At 46.9% G+C, this 19393-nt stretch overlaps 1 protein-coding gene across 4 annotated transcripts in view; it reads left to right on the top strand.

The window, feature by feature from the left end:
• FAM135B (family with sequence similarity 135 member B) overlaps nucleotides 1–19393 on the top strand; it is a 376201-nt gene that overhangs the window by 307799 nt on the left and 49009 nt on the right. For all 4 annotated transcript variants that reach the window (XM_034966641.3, XM_034966642.3, XM_008960143.5 and 1 more), the window contains exons 8-9: nucleotides 1112–1265; nucleotides 3443–3492. In XM_034966641.3, the coding sequence (XP_034822532.1) occupies nucleotides 1112–1265; nucleotides 3443–3492 (204 nt within the window). The remainder of the gene's footprint in view (nucleotides 1–1111; nucleotides 1266–3442; nucleotides 3493–19393) is intronic.

The raw sequence follows: 19393 nt of genomic DNA, 5'->3' as shown, positions 1-19393 counted from the left end.
AAAAGAACTGTCCTGTTCCTTCCTTTTCATCATGCCTAGGTCTCCAAGTGCACTGTAGACTTAGGTGTCTTTTCCTCATTGGACAAATTACTTTGTAATTGTACCAGTTTAATCCATTCTATTTCTACAAACAAAATATAATGTACAGTGTTCTGACACTGCATGCTCACATGCAGAGCTGTTTACAGGTGTGCTTTCAGCATTGGTTACTTAACCTCACAACTTCTTTCTACATTACGATGACACTTTCTTTTCCTCCTTTTCAGCACGACCTACTGCTCACCCACCTGCTACAAGGGTCTTTCTAAATTTCTTCTCTCTGCAAAGGAGCCCACGGCCACCTGTCCCATGGCCTCTATAGTGCACCCTGCAGTAGTGGGGAAAGGAGGTTTGTGTATTAGTCCATTCTCAGGCTGCTAATAAAGACATACCCAAGGCTGGGTAATTTATAAAGGAAAGAGGTTTAATGGACTCACAGTTCCACATGGCTAGGGAGGCTTCACAATCATGGTAGAAGGTGAAGGATGAGCAAAGTCATGTCTTACATGGTGGCAGGCAAGAGAGCATGTGCAGGGGAACTGCCCTTTATAAAACCATCAGATCTCATAAGACTTATTCACTATCATGAGAACAGCATGGAAAAACCCCGCCCCCGTGATTCAGTTACCTCCCACTGGGTCCCTCCCATGACATGTGGAGATTATTACAATTCAAGGTGAGCCTTGGGTGGGAACACAGAGCCAAACCATATCAGCTTGTAAGTGGGGCCACTCGATTGTCTCAAACCTGTGAGGCCAATGTCCTCATCACCTTCATGATCATTCATTATTATTGTTGCTATTTTATTAGTTTAATTTGAATATAAGACAAAGGTGTGGCAGATTTCAGTGTTGTCTTGCCTGGAGGGATAAAGAAGCAATTCCAGCTCAGGACTCTCTTTTTCCTGGAATCTTCAACCATGTTCCAGTTTTACTCAGGATGGGGTCTGCTTCCTTCCCTGAACCTCCAAACATTTTGTGAATGTTGGTGCGGGTGGATGGAGCATCACAGCCCTGTGCTGCCTGGGCCAGGTGCAGTATTCCTCAGCCTCTGTTTCTGTTTCACCCCTTAGGGAAGCTTCTACATCACCTCTGAGAACTGCATGCAGCACGCACACAAGTGGCACCGAGACCTGTGCCTGTTGCTCCTCCACGCTTACCGGGGACTCCGTCTCCACTTCCTGGTGATCATGCGGGACATCCCAGAGCTGCCACACACGGAGCTGGGTAAGGGCCCAGGACAGGGGCAAGCCCATCCCAGCAGCTCATGTGCCTCCTCCAGACAAGGGATGGGGAAAAGCTGGCATGCTTTTGTAAATGTCACAGGAATAACACTGGTCCAGGTAGGTTTGGGCTGTGATTTTTATTATTGTACCAGGAGAGGATCTGGGAAGTGCAAATGCAGTAAGAGAAGACACATGTTCCTCAAGGCACATTCATTCACTCATGCATTCATCTGCCAGACATCTATTGAGTACCTATTACACACCTGCCACCCCACTGCATAATTTTAGGTTGCTTTCTAGAGGAAAATGCTGGTTTATAGCCTTTTCTTAATTAAGCTGTAATTATGGAATTGTAACTTACAAGAGTGTAAAACAATCCTCATAAAAACTATATATACATATATATATATACACACACACACACACATTTATATGCATACATATATGCTTGAGCTGGATGATTATAGAAACTTCTTAGCATCCATTACATTTGGTTATCTGGGGATCAATTGATTTTTGCACATGGATTTTCCAAAGATGAGACATCATGGAAATCAGTGGACTTGAATCTCTGTTGATTGACAGATGATGGACCTGAAGCTCAGAGAGGTAAAAGCGTTGCTCAGCATCACACAGTAATGTGTGGCAGAACCATGACAGCTCAGGGATCCTGTGCTGATGCCTTGGGGCAGGGTCCTTTGTGTCATGTCCCACTCAGTAACAATAGGTGATATGTTCTGGCTCTGCTCGAAGTTCTCTAATAAGGCCTCACTGACTCTAGAACAGAGGCGAAGTCCTCAGCCTGCTTTTCAACGATAACGCCCATTTCAACATTAGAACCCTGCTGGGTACATTGACTTCCCTATATGTACCCCTAGACCTCAACTGCTGAGATAACTGTGGTTTTGGCTGGGTCAATGGCCTTGTTCATTGTTCGTTGCTGCACTGAAATCATCACGTAAAAAATTTATTTGCATGTTTTGCTTCCCAAATAGACTGAGGTCTTTAAGAGCTGATTCCCCTCAGATCCCTGCCACACTCTCTCTGGTATGTAGAGTAAAGGAGTAGGTACAGGGTTATAGTTGTTGAATTGAATCTGGAGCCTTCTTACCATAAGCTTTGTCAGCTCTCACATCATATACAAATCCCGTACTCAGGCACTACTCTTTGAATCATGCAATCACTGAATTTTTTCAAGTTCAAATCTTATGCATGCAGGAAAGACCTGCACAGAATCAGAGTGACTTTATATAGCTCAAATGAAAAATGGAGATTTTTCAGTAGCAGTTGGATTCCTGATACAACTTTTTATATTTTATCCAAAGGAGCTGAATTTATTTGTTCATTCACACCCTCATCATATTTTACTGGACATGTACTATGTGTCAGATATTGTGCTAGACACTGAGGATACATAGCCATGACTAATGTATCAATAGTTCATTTTGCCTTGTGGGGTTCAGGGACCTGAGGTCAGTGGTGAAGTAGAGAGGTGTAATTAGGTCATCAGCAAGGACTGTAAGCTGCTAAGGGATTGTTTCCACTCACCTAGGCAAGCATGCTTTAATTAAAATCCATGCCAGAGCCGTGTGCAAATGACTGACCACAGCATCATGGAACCAGAGGAAAGTTCAAAGCCAGTCACAACTGTGACCATTAAAACAAATAGCCAGAGGCCACCTGGTTTCTGCTGATAAGATGGCCACATTCTTTAGTATCAGAGCTGGTGGAGCTGAGCAGGAGGTTCTCGGGGCTTCTGATATTTTATCTGTAAGATAGAGATTCAAATCCATCTTCCATTTATGATGCACAGATGTATACCTGTGTGTGTGTGTGTTTGTGTGTGTGTGTGTGTGTACCTGCAAAAACAGAAATAAACGTGGAATCTCTCTGGGCCACACAAAGTGCTGTATGAATTTGGGATGTACTGCTTCTCATAACTGTGTGCATGAGGTGATATTGGCTTTTATCTAGTGCTCAGTCCATGGCTCCAATCAGGTTCATTCTCCTGATAAGCACAGTCCCTTTAGGAAGTTAGAATAGGTAGAAGGTCCTCAGCAATGTGTTTGTCTCTGTGACGTTAATGCCAATGTGAAACTTTTGCTTTTTCATTTAATTAGCAACTGCTGCATTTCAGTGTGGGTTCATTTAATCACACAGTTTATTTTTTCTTTCTAGAGGCCCTTGCTGTTGAAGAAACACTTTCTCAGCTGTGCTCAGAGCTACAGGTAATTGGAGAACTGGCGCTGGGGTCTGAATGAATGGCAGTAGTTTTGCAAGGCAAATGCAGTTGCTTGCTTGCTGTAAAAAACAGAAGTGAAAAGACACCACTTGTAACTTAACTCTAGATACCAAGCTGGAGAAATATTCTTACATTCTGTTACCCTACATCACTGTGTTCTTTAAGTATGTGCCTTGCTAGATATTTTGGAAAAACTAAACATGTTAACAGATTTTTGTTTCCCTGAAGCTTAAGCTACACATATGTATTTGTCCATTACCCATCCATTGAACAAACGTTTGTTGACTAGTAACGCAGTGCTTCTCACTGTGGATGACAGAATCTTGTACCTGTGCACAGATGGCCTCAGACATGGCAGGGAGGCTAGAGTCAGTGATAATAATGAAAACAGTCACATGCATTTGCCAACAAAGCCTCATCAAGCGTGCATTAAGAGTAAAGGCCGAATAAATATTTGACAAATGCATGCTGCTGCTATTTACAATCTCTGGAACACTTTTACATCCCCCCTGTGTTAGATATCTGGGTGGGTACTCTTATTTCTCTGTGAAGAAGAGGCAAATCAAGATTGGAAAGAAGTCTATACCAGGGTGACTAACACAGCTAATCAGTACTAGAAGCAGGACTCAAACTCTCATCCCCCAAACTGACACCTCTGTCTGTGAAACCAGTGTTTCTCAACTTTGTCTGTACATTAGAATCATCCTTGGAACTTTAATGATGCATCTTTGCCTGAGCCTGGGCACACAAACTGGCTGAAACAGAGTATCTGGGATTGGAGGTCAGATACTGTGTTTTTATTCAAAGCTCCCCAGATGAATATTATGTGCAGCCAGGGTTGAGCACCCCTGCTTTAGAGCATGTTACAAAGTTAGTAACATCCAGTCTCACAGTGGATGCAGAGGAGATCCCTGGAGAGGGCGGAATGTGGAGGCAGAGACAGAGGAGGGTGTTGGGAGCCTAGAGCTGGAGGGCCTTCGGGGAGGGGCTGTTGGACGGCAGCCTGGGAGAAGGGGTGGGACTTGGCTTGTAGCGATAACAGGGAAACACATGCCAAGCACTGATTATCAAAAATGCAGGGCCGGCAGACGGTAGGAGGGCAACACAGGAGTCCATTTAGAGAGTGTGTAAAGGCCACTGAGACGAGTCAAAGACCTGATGTCCACACTTGGGGGCTCATATGCTCCGACTCTGCTGCAGCATTGACGGTGTGTGGATGAGCGGGCAGCTGGGTAGACAGGAGGCCCTGGGCTCTAGATGGCTACAGCTCTCATCCTTCCCCGAGTGAGCCTCAAGGCAGCCACTGTGTTAGGCAGGGGCCAGAAGCGTCAAAGCCATGCTGGCGTGGGTTTAAATCCAGGCTCTGAGCTTCTCCTTCGAGCAGCTGTGGGACCTGAGACAATGGGCTCACCCTCTGGGGTCTGGGATTCCTCATCTATATAGTAGGTTTGTCCTGAGGGGACCACTAGAGAGCTCACGCAAGGACCCTCCTAAGTGCTCTGCTCATGGGGTCTGCTCTTCTCTGGTGAGATGGCCTCCCCTTCCAGGGCTGGCTCGGGCTGCCTCAGGCTCCATCCCCTGAGGGCCTGGCCAGAGCCACGTACCTGTGGAGGTGCAGCTCAGCATCCCAAGGGGAAACTGCTTTACTCTGTAAATTATCAGAAATTTAGTTTTAGCAATTGAAACAACAACAAGGAACACAGGAACAGGCAGCTTTCCAACTCGGCTTTTCCATTTCCCATCACGAGATCAGGCTAAAGAGCTGATTCGTGACTATTTGTCAATATGCCCACTCTCTTTCCTTCTGGGTGTGGCCTGCAGGTTCTCTGTGTTGTTTTCTGTGCCTGTTATGTTCAGGTTTCCAGGAGCCTTTCTTCCCTAGTCTGGGATCACCATAGCACCAGCATCACCGACTTATATTTAATCAGCAGGGATTCTCAGCCTGGCACAGTTCTAAGTGCTTGTCAGTATAATCCTCTTTAATCTTTCTATAGCCCCTGAGATTTCACCATTACCAAAGCACTTGTCCAAAGTCATCTGGTAAGTGGTGGGAGGAATCGGTGCTCACACGCAGCAGGCCTTCTGCCTCCAGAGCCCCAGCTGTGCGGTCGTGAGGGCAGGCAGGGACCACTGCCTGTTTTCTCCTTATACGTCACATGGTGGTGGGTGGTGGCTAGTGGGTGGTAGTGATGGAGAATCCTGTATTGCAAAGATTATGCACGTCGGAGCCAGGGAGACATGGCTTTGAATTCTCTACCTACTCACTTGTGTGACTTTAGGCAAGTTGCTTAATCTTTATGAACCTTGATGTTCTTATCTGTAAATGGGGATAAAAATGAATCTGTTTTCACCGATGCAACCACCCAATGGGTTCATTTTACCCACTGCCTAGACAGAGCTCATTTAGCAAGACGGGGATAGCAATAGAGAAAGAGTGATTCATGCAGAGCCAGCTGTACAGAAGACCTGAGTTTTATTGTTACTCAAATCAGTCTCCCCAGGCATTTGGGGATCTGAGTTTTTAAGAATAATTTGCTGAGTAGGGGCCAGTGAGTCAGGAGTGCTGATTGGTTGGGTTGGCGATGAGTCCAACTGTCATCTTGCGCTGTCTGTTCCTGGGTGAGGGCCACAAGACCAGATGAGCGAGTTTATCAATCTGGGTGATACCAACTGATCCATCAAGTGCAGGGTCTGCAAAATATCTCGAGCACTGATCTTAGGTTTTACAATAGTGATATTATTCCATAGAAGCAATTTGAGGAGGATCAGAATCTTGTAGCCTCCAGCTGCATGACTCCTAAACCATCATTTCGAAGATTTTGGCTAATTTGTTAGTCTTACTAAGGCAGTCTAGTTCACCAGGCAAGAAGGGGGTTTGTGTTGGGAAAGGGCTGCTATCTTTGTTTCAAACTATAAACCAAGTTCCTCCTAAAGTTAGTTTGGCCTATGCCCAGGAATGAACAAGGACAGCTTGGAGGTTAGAATCAAGAAGGAAGTGGTTAGTTCAGGTCTCTTTCACCATCTCAGTTATAATTTTGCAATAGTGGTTTCATTGATGCCTTTTTCTCTTAGCCAGTAAGCTGGCACATTGGCTAGTTGCCTGGCTACATTGTGTGAGTTTTCTCATGCAATTGATAAAACAATTCTATAAGATAAGCCATCACATTCTGTTCAGTGGACGAAGAAACAGGGCTTGACTCACACCCTGACTAAAGTCACAGTGCCGGCAAGCAGAACAGGGTGAGGCTGCTGGTCTCTGTGACGCTGAGCCCTCCCCAGTGTGATGCAAGCCCAGGAGGCAGCATCGGTGCAGGGAATAGAGATGGGGTCCATGAGGTCTGGCCCTGTGCAGTAAATGCAGAAAATGCAAACCATCATGTCTGGTGCAAGTATTTATCAAATGATGGGAGCTTTGGCGTGTCATTTTTTGTGGTCATAAAGTAGAGTTTGGTGATACTCATGCCTTTGGCAGGGAATATGGTTAAATGTCCAGGTTCCTTTTGTCTTCATGGCAAAAAGGATGAACGTTTTCCTGGGAACGACTGCCGTTCGTCTTTTGGCCCATGAGAATTTGTATTAATTTCACAAACATTTCCCAAGCCCCTAGTGCTTCCCAGATCCAGTGTTCTTCAGGTCTCAACCATGGGGACTCAGTGGTGACCCCTTGCTCATGCAGCACATAGCCTAGGGAGGTGATTTGTTCACTCTGGAACTTCTACTGCTTAGAAGGGCTCCTGGCACCTAGAAGCTCTGAATAAATGCTAGAATGAATGGATGGACAGTAGAAAAGGTGAGGAAATGACTGACCCTGGAGCCACTAATGTCATACCCCTGAGGCTATTGGCCCGTCTACAAAAGGAGCTTGGACTCAATATGTTCATTTACTGATCCAATGGACCAGTGTGTGGTGTTGTCCTGTGTTATGCGTCACCTCAAAAGTAGTGGGTAAAGGCTTCTGCCCAGACTGCAGGGCACAGTCCTGAATCAGCCAGCTGGCTGTCCAGCATTGGGCAGGCCATAGGAGAATGAAGTGGGGTCACAGGTGCACAGTGCTCAGAACAGAGCTTGGGGCAAAATGCCGCCACCAGTGTCACTGCTGTCCTTGACATTGTTCTCCTATTCCATGGGCCTGGTGTTGATGAAGAGAGTCAAACTCCATAAAATATTAGAGGAGATTTATTCTGAGCCAAATATGAGTGACCATGGCTCATGACACAGCCCCAGAAGATCCTGAGAACACGTGCCCAAGGTGGTCAGGCTATAGCTTGGTTTTATGCATTTTAGGGAGGTATAAGACATCAGTCAGTACATGTAAGATCTGCATTGGTTTGGTCCAAAAAGGTGGGGCAACTCAAAGCTCGGGGAGTAAGGCTTCCAGATCATAGGTAGATTCAAAGATTTTCTGATTGGCAATTGGTTGAAAGAGGTTATCTAAAGACCTGGAATCAATACAAGGGAGTCTGGGTTAAGATAAGGGGTTGTGAAGACCAAGTTCTTATTATGCAGATGAAGGTCTTTAGATAGCAGGCTTCAGAGAGAATAGATGGTAAATGTTTCTTATAAGACTTAAAAAGGTGCCAGACTCTTAGTTAATTCTCTCCCACATCAGAAAAACAACAACAACAACAACAATAAAAACATAAAGGGAAGGAGATTCTCTATACAATGTAGATTTTCGCTTAAAGAGGCAGCTTTGCAGGGTCCTTCCAAAATATGTTAAATAACTATATTTTAGGGTAAAATGCTTCAGTTTCTTTCAAGGGCCTGCTGTCTGTTGTGTTGGTATTTTCTTGCTACAAGGAGTCTGTTTTGTCAATCTTAAGCCCTCTGTTTTAACATTATAATTTGCTGGTCAGCTGTGCCTGAATTCCAAAGGGAGGAAGGTATACTGAGGCATGTCCAGCCAACCATTCCTACCATGGCCTGACTAGTGCTTCAGGTTTGCATCTGAATGCCCCTGACCAAGAGGAGGGGTTCATTCAGTAAGTTTGGGGGCTAAGAATTTTATTTTTGATTTACAGTGGTGAGGGTTGTGGATGTGGCCATTGCAGGTGTAATTGGCTGGGGCTGGCATTGCAGGTGCTAAGAGAATTTACCAAGACAGTCATAGGTAAAGAAAGGCAGATTTATTAAAGTACGAAGGTATGAAGATAAGTTGCAAGGGTACCACAGGCAGCGGAGCAGACAAGGGGCTGTCTGCAAAGAGTCAGAGACTGGAGGGAAGTTTAAAAGGGCCATGCTGGAGGGGCTCCATGCAGATAAGGTTGTGCTGCTGGGGCTATATGCAGAACAAGGTATTTGGGAAAAGATGTTGTGCCAGCAGGTTGTCTGTGATTAGCCATGTCTCAAAAAAATTGTTCTCCCGCATCTGGGACCCCTTCCTTGTTGTTGCTTACTTATCTTATTAGGACTCCACAATGGATACAGGTACCGTATTGAAGCAGGAAATTTTCCCTAACCCCTTCGTGGGCAGGAACTGGAGCGTAGGCACTGGAGCTAGCTGGCTGCTTCTGCACCAGCAGGGGCAAACTCCACTCACTCAAACCCATTGAGCTCAACCCCTCACAGGAGGTGAGCAGGTACAGGAGCTGGGGTGAGTGCTTTGGGATGCTCAGAGGGGCAAAAGTCCATGTGGGCCTCACAGCAGCATCTAGAGGGGAGTACCCATGACCCCCAAAGTCCCAGAAGGAGTGTTACAGTCAGTGCTCTTTTAGCTTTGCCATGTGCGGATGGCTTAAGTGTTAACAGCTCAGTTAACACTTTTTTGCATGAGGTGGTTGCTTTCCACCAATGAGGGCAGACGGTAAAACAGCCTTTTGCATCCACACCTGTGGTACGCAAGCTCTTGTTTGGCATCCAGGAAAAATGAGGTTGAAGTGATTGAAGGATGGTGAATGAATTGAAGAGTGGTGAATGCGGAGGCTTGCATTGCTGATGAAAGTGGCTCTCAGTGGGAAGGGGAGCTGGAAAGGGCATGGAGCGGGACGATAATCTTCCCTCAGAGTTTGGCCATCCCCAGCCAGATGCCTCTGCGAAGCAACGCTGTCAAGCCATCCTTCTGAAGTCAAGCTGCTTCTCTCCAGCGTGCAACCATAGTCTCTGGGGAGGCATCCAGCTGCTTCTCCTTTTCTCTCTCTGTTGGTATAGCCTGTTGGTTTTTATGGGCATAGGATGGGGGGTGGGGCAGGCCATGGATGGTTTTGAATAAGGCAACATTCAAGCAGGAAAATAGAAATGCATGTTCTCACTTTGGGCCACAGTTCCAGGCCTGAGGGTGGGGCCCTTGCCAGGACCTTCCCTCTTCTGCCCAGAATTTTCCTGTCTCCTGTCCCTATCAGTATGTGGTAGAGGGTTCCCAGGTCGATGTGTCACTAAGTCTACCCAGGAAAAGGCTGACTCCAGTGGACCTGAGAGAGGAGGCTAGGTTGCAGCCAAGCCTGGAGAGAATACGGAGCCTCTCTTCTGTTTGCACAAAGGTGGTAGATGGAACCTGGAAGCAGCAAGGCGTGAGGTGCAAGGCTGTGCTTGTGGAACAGTGGGCAGGGCTGCAGGAAGGCAGGGCATGGGATGACTGAGGCTCTGTGGAGAGATCCCAGGCTTATAGTGAACAGGCCTGTGTGCCCCAGGCACCACGGAGCTGAAACACATTCCCAAGTCACAGAGAGCCATGAGGAAGGAGGCTGACAAGCTGTGTAGAGAAAGGAACTACTAGGATTTGTCTGTATCCACAGACACTTTGACACCAAATGCATGGAGGCATTCCTCACATCAACAACCTTGCCAACTCTCTGACATGAGCTGGATGTCCAGTGATCCAAGTCAAACTCAATCCTGTCTACCTGGGTTCAGCATCAGATCCCACTGGTTAGGGGTGCAGCCCCATAAGACAGGCCTCACTTGAGGTGCAGGTTGTGAGTCCTGGGCCTGCAGTACTTCTGACCAATCAGCTTTACATCAGGGATTCCTATGATGCCCTCCTCTAGGTTAATAATTTGGTGAATGGCTCAGAGAACTCAGGAAGCCCTTTTCTTACTATACCTGTTCTATGATAAAGAATATTGCAAAGAGTGCTGATGCACAGCCAGATGAAGAGTTCCACAGGGCGAGGTTTGCAAGGAACCCAAGTGCAGAGACCTCTCACCTGTAGAGCTCCTCCTAGCAGGTGAAGGCGTCCTCACCTGTACACCATCCTCCTAGCAGGTGAGTGTCCTCACCTGTACACCATCCTCCTAGCAGGTGAAGGCATTCACTAACCCAGAACCTCTCTAAGACCCATCCCTTAAAGGTTTTATGGAGGTTCCCTGATATTAGACACGATTGATTAAATCATTGGCCATTGTTGATTAGCTCAGTCCCCAGCCCCTCTCCTTTCTCCAGAGATCGGGGCGGGCTCAAAGTCCCAACTCTCCAATCATGGATTGGTCTTTCTGGCAAACAGCCTCTACCCTAAAGCTATCTAAAGGTCTGTCAAGAGTCACCTCATTAGCACAGGCTCAATTAGCATATGTTTGAAAGGAATTTATGAATAACAAAAGATGTTCCTATGACTTCAGAAATGTCAAGGGTTTTATTAATAGAAGCTCTGTGACAGAAACTGTGGAGAGAGATATGTATGTATGTGTATGTATATATATCATATGGGGGCTATAGGCTCTTGGCCCCCTAAAGACCCAATTACCCAGTGAGTTACAGAAACTTACACACCACCTTAAGGTTACAGAAAGATGGGGGCTTAGATTCTGGCAAACCAGGTTATGGGAGGGAGAGAAGAGGCTTGGCCAGCCAAGGTGGCCTTGTTGTGTAGATGAAGTCTCTCTCGCAGAGAATAGGTGGCACATGTTCATTTTCAGACTTTTAAAGGTGTGGAACTCTCCATCCCTCCTGGATCTTGGGAAAGGCATGAAAAAGGGAGGGAGCCTGGCTTCATTATTAGAGATTCTCTGCAGATACGAATTTTTCCCACTTAAGGCAGTTTTGCAAGATCACTTCTGCCTGGTGGCCAAGCAGCAGCCTTTTCAAAACATGTCAAAGAAATATGTTTGGGAGTAAGAAATTTTAATTTCCTTCCATCACAATACCATACAAGGAAAGGGAGTGAATCTTGAGGCAGGAACTGATGATTAAGGTTAACTGCAGTCACTGCAACCATGACAATACCAACATACCTGGCCTAGGGAATGCTGGCTCCCTGCGCATGGTTCACCAGGCTCTATCCTTGCTGCAGCCCTGGGAGTACAAGGAGGGAGGTACTCAAGTATCCCCAGTCATTTTGCTTTAAATGGACACAGAGAAATGTGGCTTCCTTAAAGTCCACGAATCACCAAGGGGTGGGCCCAGGGCCTAAACACAAGGCCACCTGTATTCCATTGCAATGCTATCTTGTCTGTTTCCCACAATGGTTCTAGTGGGAGATTCAGGGGTTAGGATGCAGGCTGCCAATGACTTGATCAAGTATATTTTATGAGAGGTCAACTAATTGCCTTCCTCTTCTAGGGCGGTGCCCCAAGCTGCAGGACTACCGGCTCTTGGTTTTGAGTGACTGCATTGCCACAGGCTTTACTTTATACAAAGCAACTAAATTAGCCAACTGCTGCACGGATGTGGCTGGATGAAGAGGGTGGAAAGGGTGTATGGGGGTGTGCTTCCGCCTACTCCTTGGTTTGGTAAAGAATTGGCCCGGTCATAGCAGTGGAAGAAACAACACCCGCTTCCCAAAAATCCCTGAAGAGCAAGCTAAGTCAGCAGCACTGTTTAGAGGTAGAGCATCGCCAGCTCCTGGTCTCCCCCACTCCTGCCAGTGGTGGGGGTGGGAAGGTGTTTTGGGTGATTTAAAGCAATTTGAAGACATAGAGCTCTGCAGTAATGGAGTGATGTGGATGAATCTTTACTCCATACGATTCTTATAAATGTTTACTTAGCATCTACTGTGTGCTGACCACTGGACTATTCATTGGGTATACAAAGATGGAAGATACCAAGCAGGACTTACTTGCAGCTCAGTGAGAAATAGATTTGTTCACAGATAAGGTGGACCCTGCTGATGTGGTCAGTACTGGAACCAGGGAGCGAGAGGTGAGGGGCTGCGGGAGCAAGGAGGAGCGGGCACCTTATCTTGCCTGGGGAGGCCGGGATGGAGCCTGGGACATTGCCCTGAAGGAGTGGGGGGTGTCAGACACCAGTCAGGGAAGGACCCTCAGGGCAGAGGGAACAGCCATGCAAAGCCCAGGGTAAGGGCCCACCAGACTGAAGCAGCGTGGGTACTTGGGTCCCACCTAGGTGGAGCTCAGGTGGGGATGCAGGGCAGGCTGGAGAGGGGAGTTGGAGCAGTTGGTGAAGACCCCTGCTGTGAAGCCTGATTAGGAAGTGGGGTGTACTCCCCACAGAGGACCTGCAGGTTCTAATGAAACTCAGACATGTGCTTTGGTATAAACAAGTTCAACACATGCTGAGTATCAACTGGAGAGCAATGTTGCTGTTGTTGTTTAATTTGTTATAATACAGCAATGTAGGTTTTCTATAACACAAGAGAATTCCCTGGTTGCCCCCCAGTAAACTTCTGGGAGATCCCAAATGGTCACGTAGTCTTTCCCAGAGCTATACCCTCCTAGCAGGAACTACTAATGATAAGTACAGTTACTAAGCATCAGTGAGCAGCTTCTGACTGTGGGCAGCCTGTTTTGTTGGTTTTGGGGAATGGCAGAGATTGTGTATTTGGGGTTTGTTTCTTTCATTTGTTTGTTTGCTTTGACCAGTCCTCTTGTCAGAGGCTTTTTAAATGCATCGTTTCATTTAACATCCTTTTGATGTCCGTGATTCTAGAGGACACTCAGGTCCCATGAGGCCCAGTGGCTTCTCGAGTTTCTGCTGTGAAGGAGCTGATCTCAAATTCAAGGGGGTAAAGAGCATAAGACGCCCTCCGGGACACTATCTACCTTCCAACAATGAGTGAAGGAAAGCCGTTCCTAGAAACTGAGCACCTAGTCTGCACTGGTCCCATTGATTAGTATGTTACATGTGTGCTCCATGGGTCCTCCTTTTGATGCTGTGATGTAGGTTTTATTAGGCCTGATTCCTAGTGGGGAAACTAAAGCTTTGGGGACTGGCTGTCCACTGTGGTCACTGTTACCTCTCCTTTCCCTGTCCCGCAGGTCAGGGAATTCCTGGCGCTAGGACTTCACAGCACTAACTCTAGAGGGTGACTCTGAGCTTATTGAGAGCCTGCCCAGGGCAGCCCAGAACACCAAGCTCAGCTGGAGGCAGCTGGTTTGAGAAAAACCAATTTCTCTTTCCAATTTTAGAACTTCTCACACTTTAATGTACACATGAATTACCTGGGGATCTTGTTAAAATGTGCATTCTGATTCTTTTGAGCTGAGGTGGGGCAAGAGATTCTGCAATTCCAACTAGTTCCCTGGAGATGATGGTGCAGCTGGGATATCGTGTATGGCGGTTTGAATAGTGTGTGTTTGAACTCTAAACCTTCACTGGGGGTCGCCCTTTAGGTGGACATCCAGCAGGCACCTAGCTGTCTCCTGGTCCCCCTCTGCCATGCCGTGAAGCTGGACACAGGGTTCAACTCTTCTCTGCCCGGTCTTTTCTGCAGCAGTGCACACAGAGCATCTCTCCAGAGGTTCCAGGGGCCTTGGCAGCAATACCCAGCCTGCCTTCCTATGGCCCGTCCCATGGAATGGGAAAGCTTCTGGGCCCAGTGAGACCTCACCACATGTCAGAATCACTCTTCACAGGGACTTCTTCTGTAACCACAAGGCCCCGTATGGGGGAGCCCTTGTCTGACTCATCTTTTGTGTCGCACATCCTCCCATACAGAGTGTGCTGCAGGAAGCATGGAAACCAACACAGGGACAACTCTCACTGTCCTGGTTAAAAGCTCCTGCTAGTTCCTGTTCACCTGCAGGATGAAGGCCTGATTGCTTAGGATGGAAGTCAAAGCCATGGACATGTGATGCTCCTCTCACCTGTCCCTGAGGTGCCCCAGCCCTCCTGCACACCTTGTATTTCAGACCTTCAGGGGGCAAAAACAGTATCTTTCTGCAAGCTATGGCCTCTGCCCGGACTATCCCATCTCACCTTGTTTTTATTCCTCACACAATCCCCATCAGCCTGCAAAGCCCAAACCAAAGCCTGACTTCTCAGGAAACCATCTGAGATCCTGGGATCTGAGAGCTCCTGGTGAGCTCCTGTGTTTCATGGTGCCGCGCTCCATCCCAGCCATGGCTCAGTTTAGTTTAAGATTTGTGTTACTTTGTTTCTGCTCCACGAAGCCGTGAATTCCTGCATAGAAGGGACTGAGTTCTATTTATATTTGGAGGCTGTTACGAAAACATACTAAGCGTGCTAAATATTTGCTGAAGCAAAACTGCAAAACGCCGTCTCCAAATAGCACCAGGTAGAGAATAGATCCCAAAGTAATTATCAAACTGAACTCAACAAGATGTTGGATTTCATTTTTCATTGATAGAAAGTCTCCTGGAACAACTTGAATTTTCTTTCATCCACGTCACCCTTGGTCCAAAGTCATGTAAGTGGATGCACTTGCAGAACTATTGCTATGTTGTTGTTATAAAAATCCTTGAACATCTGAAGGAAAAATAAATTCTCAATGAAGGGGGTATTAAGTGAATCCCATGCCAGAAGTCTCCAGGTATATCCTGTGAGTTTAAAGAGTCTGATACATGCAAAGTTTGCAGGAGATTCCTCCTGTCATCTGCAAATATATATTGAAGCGAGTTGAGCAGACATGTGAGCATGCTGTTGTAATACATGCAGTGGTACAGCAGCCAGCATGCAGGTCTACACAGCATGTAGAGGGGTTAATGAGAGGCTGCATTGCTTGGCAACTAAACAGAGCTTTGGAGCTGGACTTCCTGGGTCCAGACATTGCCTCCCACTTACTATCGGTAATCTTGGGCATGTTTCTCCACCTTCAAGTGCCTTAGTTACTCCATCCATAAATTAAGAGTGATAATATTAGATTTATGGGTAGGATTACTATAAGGATTAAGTAATTAAGTACATTAAAATTTCTGCAAAGCTCTTGGCGCACAGTGCCTTGTAACTCTCAATTGTCAGGGTTGCCATCGTTATTCTTACACCCCCCCCCGCCCTTGTATATGTAGGAGAGGGCACCTGGATGGAGGGCACTGAACTGAGATCTGAAACAGGAGTGGACATCACAGGTGTGTGTGTGTGCCTGAGTGTGTATGCACACAAGGTGTTGGGGAGGGATTCTGGATGAAGATGAGGACATGCACGAAGGCAGGGGTTGTGACCAAGCAGGGGTTTGCAACCCTGGCTGCCCATTACAATCACCTGGGAAAAATTTACAAAGGTTTAATGTTTAGGCCACACCCTCAGAGAATCTGAGACGGGCCCAGACATTGGTGGACTTATAGCCTCCTAGTGATTCCGATGGGCAACCATAATTGAGGACCAGTGAGAGAGCACGGTTTGTTCATGGAATGTAAAGCAGGCTTCTCTTGACTTAATGTCTATTCACCTTGAAGATGTAATGTAAGTATCACCTCCTCCAGGAAGCCTTCCATGACCTTTCTACAGTACTCAGTATATATCTCCTACACAGTAGTTTACAAGTATATTATAATTATCTAATTAAATAGCTATAACACGATCATACACCTCTTCCTGGACTGTATGCATTTATGTTTGGCTCCCCAGAGCTCGGCACACCGCTGGGACAGAACCAGCACTCAGTTGGCAGAGCAAGGGAGTAAGGGAGTGAACAAAGGTGCTTGGTTAGCACCCAGGTGACGAGGGTGAAAGTGTGGCAGGCGTGGATGGCAGGGCCTTTTTTCAGGGAGTTTCAGCTATGACAGCTCTGGGCTGAAGCTGCCTCTTTGTTAGTGTAAAGGGCCTCCTCAGTCTCTGGAAAAAACCCTTCCAAGCTCGCCATCTGTGATTGCACAGGCTCGGGCATCTGTGGAGTAGAAAAGTCCTCTTGTGGCTTAATTAGAAGCTTCTTTAACCTTATCTAAAGCCATTTCTATAATCAACTTGAGGAAACATAATCCTCCCAAAGACACATTTAATGAATAGCTTTTCTTTTTTCTCTTATTCACTCTGGTGGCGGAGCTCAGGATTCGTGCTGTGTTTGCCGGTGCCACTGTGGTGGCAGCATGGTGGTGGTGCTGTGAGTGAGGGAACAAGGAGGCCGGGAGAGGCAGTCTGAGTTCCGGAGGCCTGGGACACCTCCCACGGACACCGAGCCACCTATTCATTTTGTAAAGAGTCACTGACCCCCACTGTCTATCAGCTGTTGTGCTGGGGCTGGGAATACTGAGAAGGCTAAAGCTCAAAATGCAGGCAAACAGGGAGGTAGGAAGTGAAGCCAGCAACATGTGGGTGGTGGTGCTATGAGTGGTGCCCGTGCAGGTCAAGTAGACGTCAAGAAGGATCTTAGACTTGCACGCGGAGCATTGGAGAAGGTTCAGAAGAGTCATCAGAAGCAATATGGACTGTGTGTGGACTCTCTGAATTTAAAACAAAAGTTGAAATTATTTAGAGAAAAAAAAAAGAAACAAGGAGACACAAAATTGGCTTCTGAAATGGTTACCTGGTAGAGGACAGACAAGTCCATAGTGATGAAAAGAAGAAGAAAGGAAACTGGAAGGTGACGGGGGAAGGTGCACAGGGAGACCAGCAGCCTGAACAAGGGCCTGGGATTGGAGAGGACCAGGTGTGTGTGCAGCCCACTGCCAGCAGGTTGGTATGGCTGGGAACAGGAGTGCACTGGGCCAGGATGGGAGGTGGGCAGAGGTGAGGTGGGGGGCATTTTCAGGAGCAGTTGTGCCACGTGCTGATGCAGAAGGTTGGGTCTTATTAGTGAGAGGCACTGGTTCAAGAATCTATATAGAAGTCACTTACAGTTCATCCGAAAGCCTCACTCTCTAGCCAGGAGGTTTTGTAATGACTGACCCTGTCCGCCATATTCCCCATTCAACTTTTACTTTTCTTCTTTATTTTTTTGAAACGGAGTCTCACTCTGTCTCCAGGCTGGAGTGTAGTGGTGCGATCTCGGCTCACTGCAACCTCTGCTTCCCAGGTTCAAGCAATTCTCCTGCCTCAGCCTCCCGATTAGCTGGGACTATAGGCACCTGCCACCATGCCAGGCTATTTTTTTTTTTTATTTTTAGTAGAGACAGGGTTTTACCATGTCGGCCAGGATGGTCTCGATCTCTTGACCTCGTGATCCGCCTGCCTCAGCCTCCCAAAGTTCTGGGTTTACAGGTGTGAGCCACCATGCCCGGCCCCAGTTTTTACTTAACACTTTTGACCATGATGTATGGGAATGGGCCAAGAATGGCCATTCCCTGTTTGACCCCTGCCTGCCCCAGAGCCAGTGCTGGAAGTAAAGCTTCCATCAGAAGAAAATGCAGGCGATTCCCTCATTTTGGGGTTTCATAGCTTGTGTCATCATCACAGACTTATCTTACCTTTTGGAAGAAGTAGCTCAGAGATGATGCTGTGGCTGAATGATGTTCCGTATCTGGAAGCAAGTCATCCATGATAAAGCAAAAATATGCAACATTTACAGAACCTTACTGTGTGCCAAACTCCTCCTTCCCTCTTTCTTACTCTTGGATGTCTCACTTTACCCAGTTGGTCTCTATCTAGCACCAGTCTTCAGTCTAAGAATAGCAGAAGAAAATTCCAGCATTTCAAGCTAGGCATTGGACTTGGATCTCTTCATATTTTACATCCAAAAGCAGTAATTTGCTTTGCATACTCACTTTACAGATGGGAAAACTGAGGCACAGGGCAACGAAGAGAAAGGAATGGGATTGGATGTGGCTATGGCTGTGGCTATGGCTGTGTGTCCCTGGTCTATTGTGCATAGTAGAAAGCTCCGCGGCACTTTTAATTGTTAACTCACATTAATGAGTGGAAATATCCACCACTGAACAAAGCTGCCTATGGACAGAGACCCTCTCTTGTTCATCTCTGAGTTCTCTCTTATTCTAAACATGTGCCTGGGATTAAATGCTTGAATAAGTGATGAAGCTTAGAGGTCAGTGACAGGCTTTGGCAACTGGCTTCCTGCCATCCTCAGAGATGTGACCTCTCTTCTCACCTCTCCAGAATTCGAGTTACTCCCCCAAAAGATGGTTCTCCTGGTATTAAACTGTAGCTATCTAAAGCATTTCTGTCCAAAGGGTCTTCTCCCAAAGCCTCTAGGCCCTTTCTAGTCTAACTCCTCTACATTTTAGTTAATGTAACCAGGAATCTCCCGTAAGAAATGTGGAGTGAAGCCAGGTGTGATGGCTCATACGTGTAATCTCAACACTCTGAAGCAGGTGGATCACTTGAGCCCAGGAGTTCGAGACCAGCCTGGGCAACACAGTGAGACCCCGTCTCTACAAAAAGTTGTCTGGGTGCAGTGGCATGCACTTGTAGTCCCAGCCAGAGGTTGAGATTGGAGGATTGCTGGAGCCCAGGAATTCGAGGCTGCAGTGAGCCGTGATCACACCACTGCACTCCAGCCTGGGTGACAGAGCGAGACCCTGTCACTAAAAGAAAAACAAAAACAAATGTGGAGTAGTGCGAGGAGGATGGTGGAGAAAAGCTATGGAGCACCTATCGTGCATGAATTGCCTCAGTCCTCAGGTGCTTTGAGGTTACAGAGATGCTGTCTTCTCTCAGGACGTTTTTTAAACACTTACTATGCGAAGGTGACATGGTGATGTGGCTTCATAGTCATACATCCCTTCCATTGAATCCCTGCTGTATGTGAGGTTGGGCATTCTTTTACTGACTTTCATTTCACTTTCTGTAATTGGATGGCCACAGTAACTCTACCAAAGGGTATCTGGCAGGATTAGATAGGGAGCACCATCAAATGCCTAGTACTC

This window comes from Pan paniscus, chromosome 7 (assembly GCF_029289425.2).
Source record: "Pan paniscus chromosome 7, NHGRI_mPanPan1-v2.0_pri, whole genome shotgun sequence".
In the NCBI taxonomy this organism is placed as follows: domain Eukaryota; kingdom Metazoa; phylum Chordata; class Mammalia; order Primates; family Hominidae; genus Pan; species Pan paniscus.
This window is presented reverse-complemented; position numbering and strand designations above follow the sequence as displayed.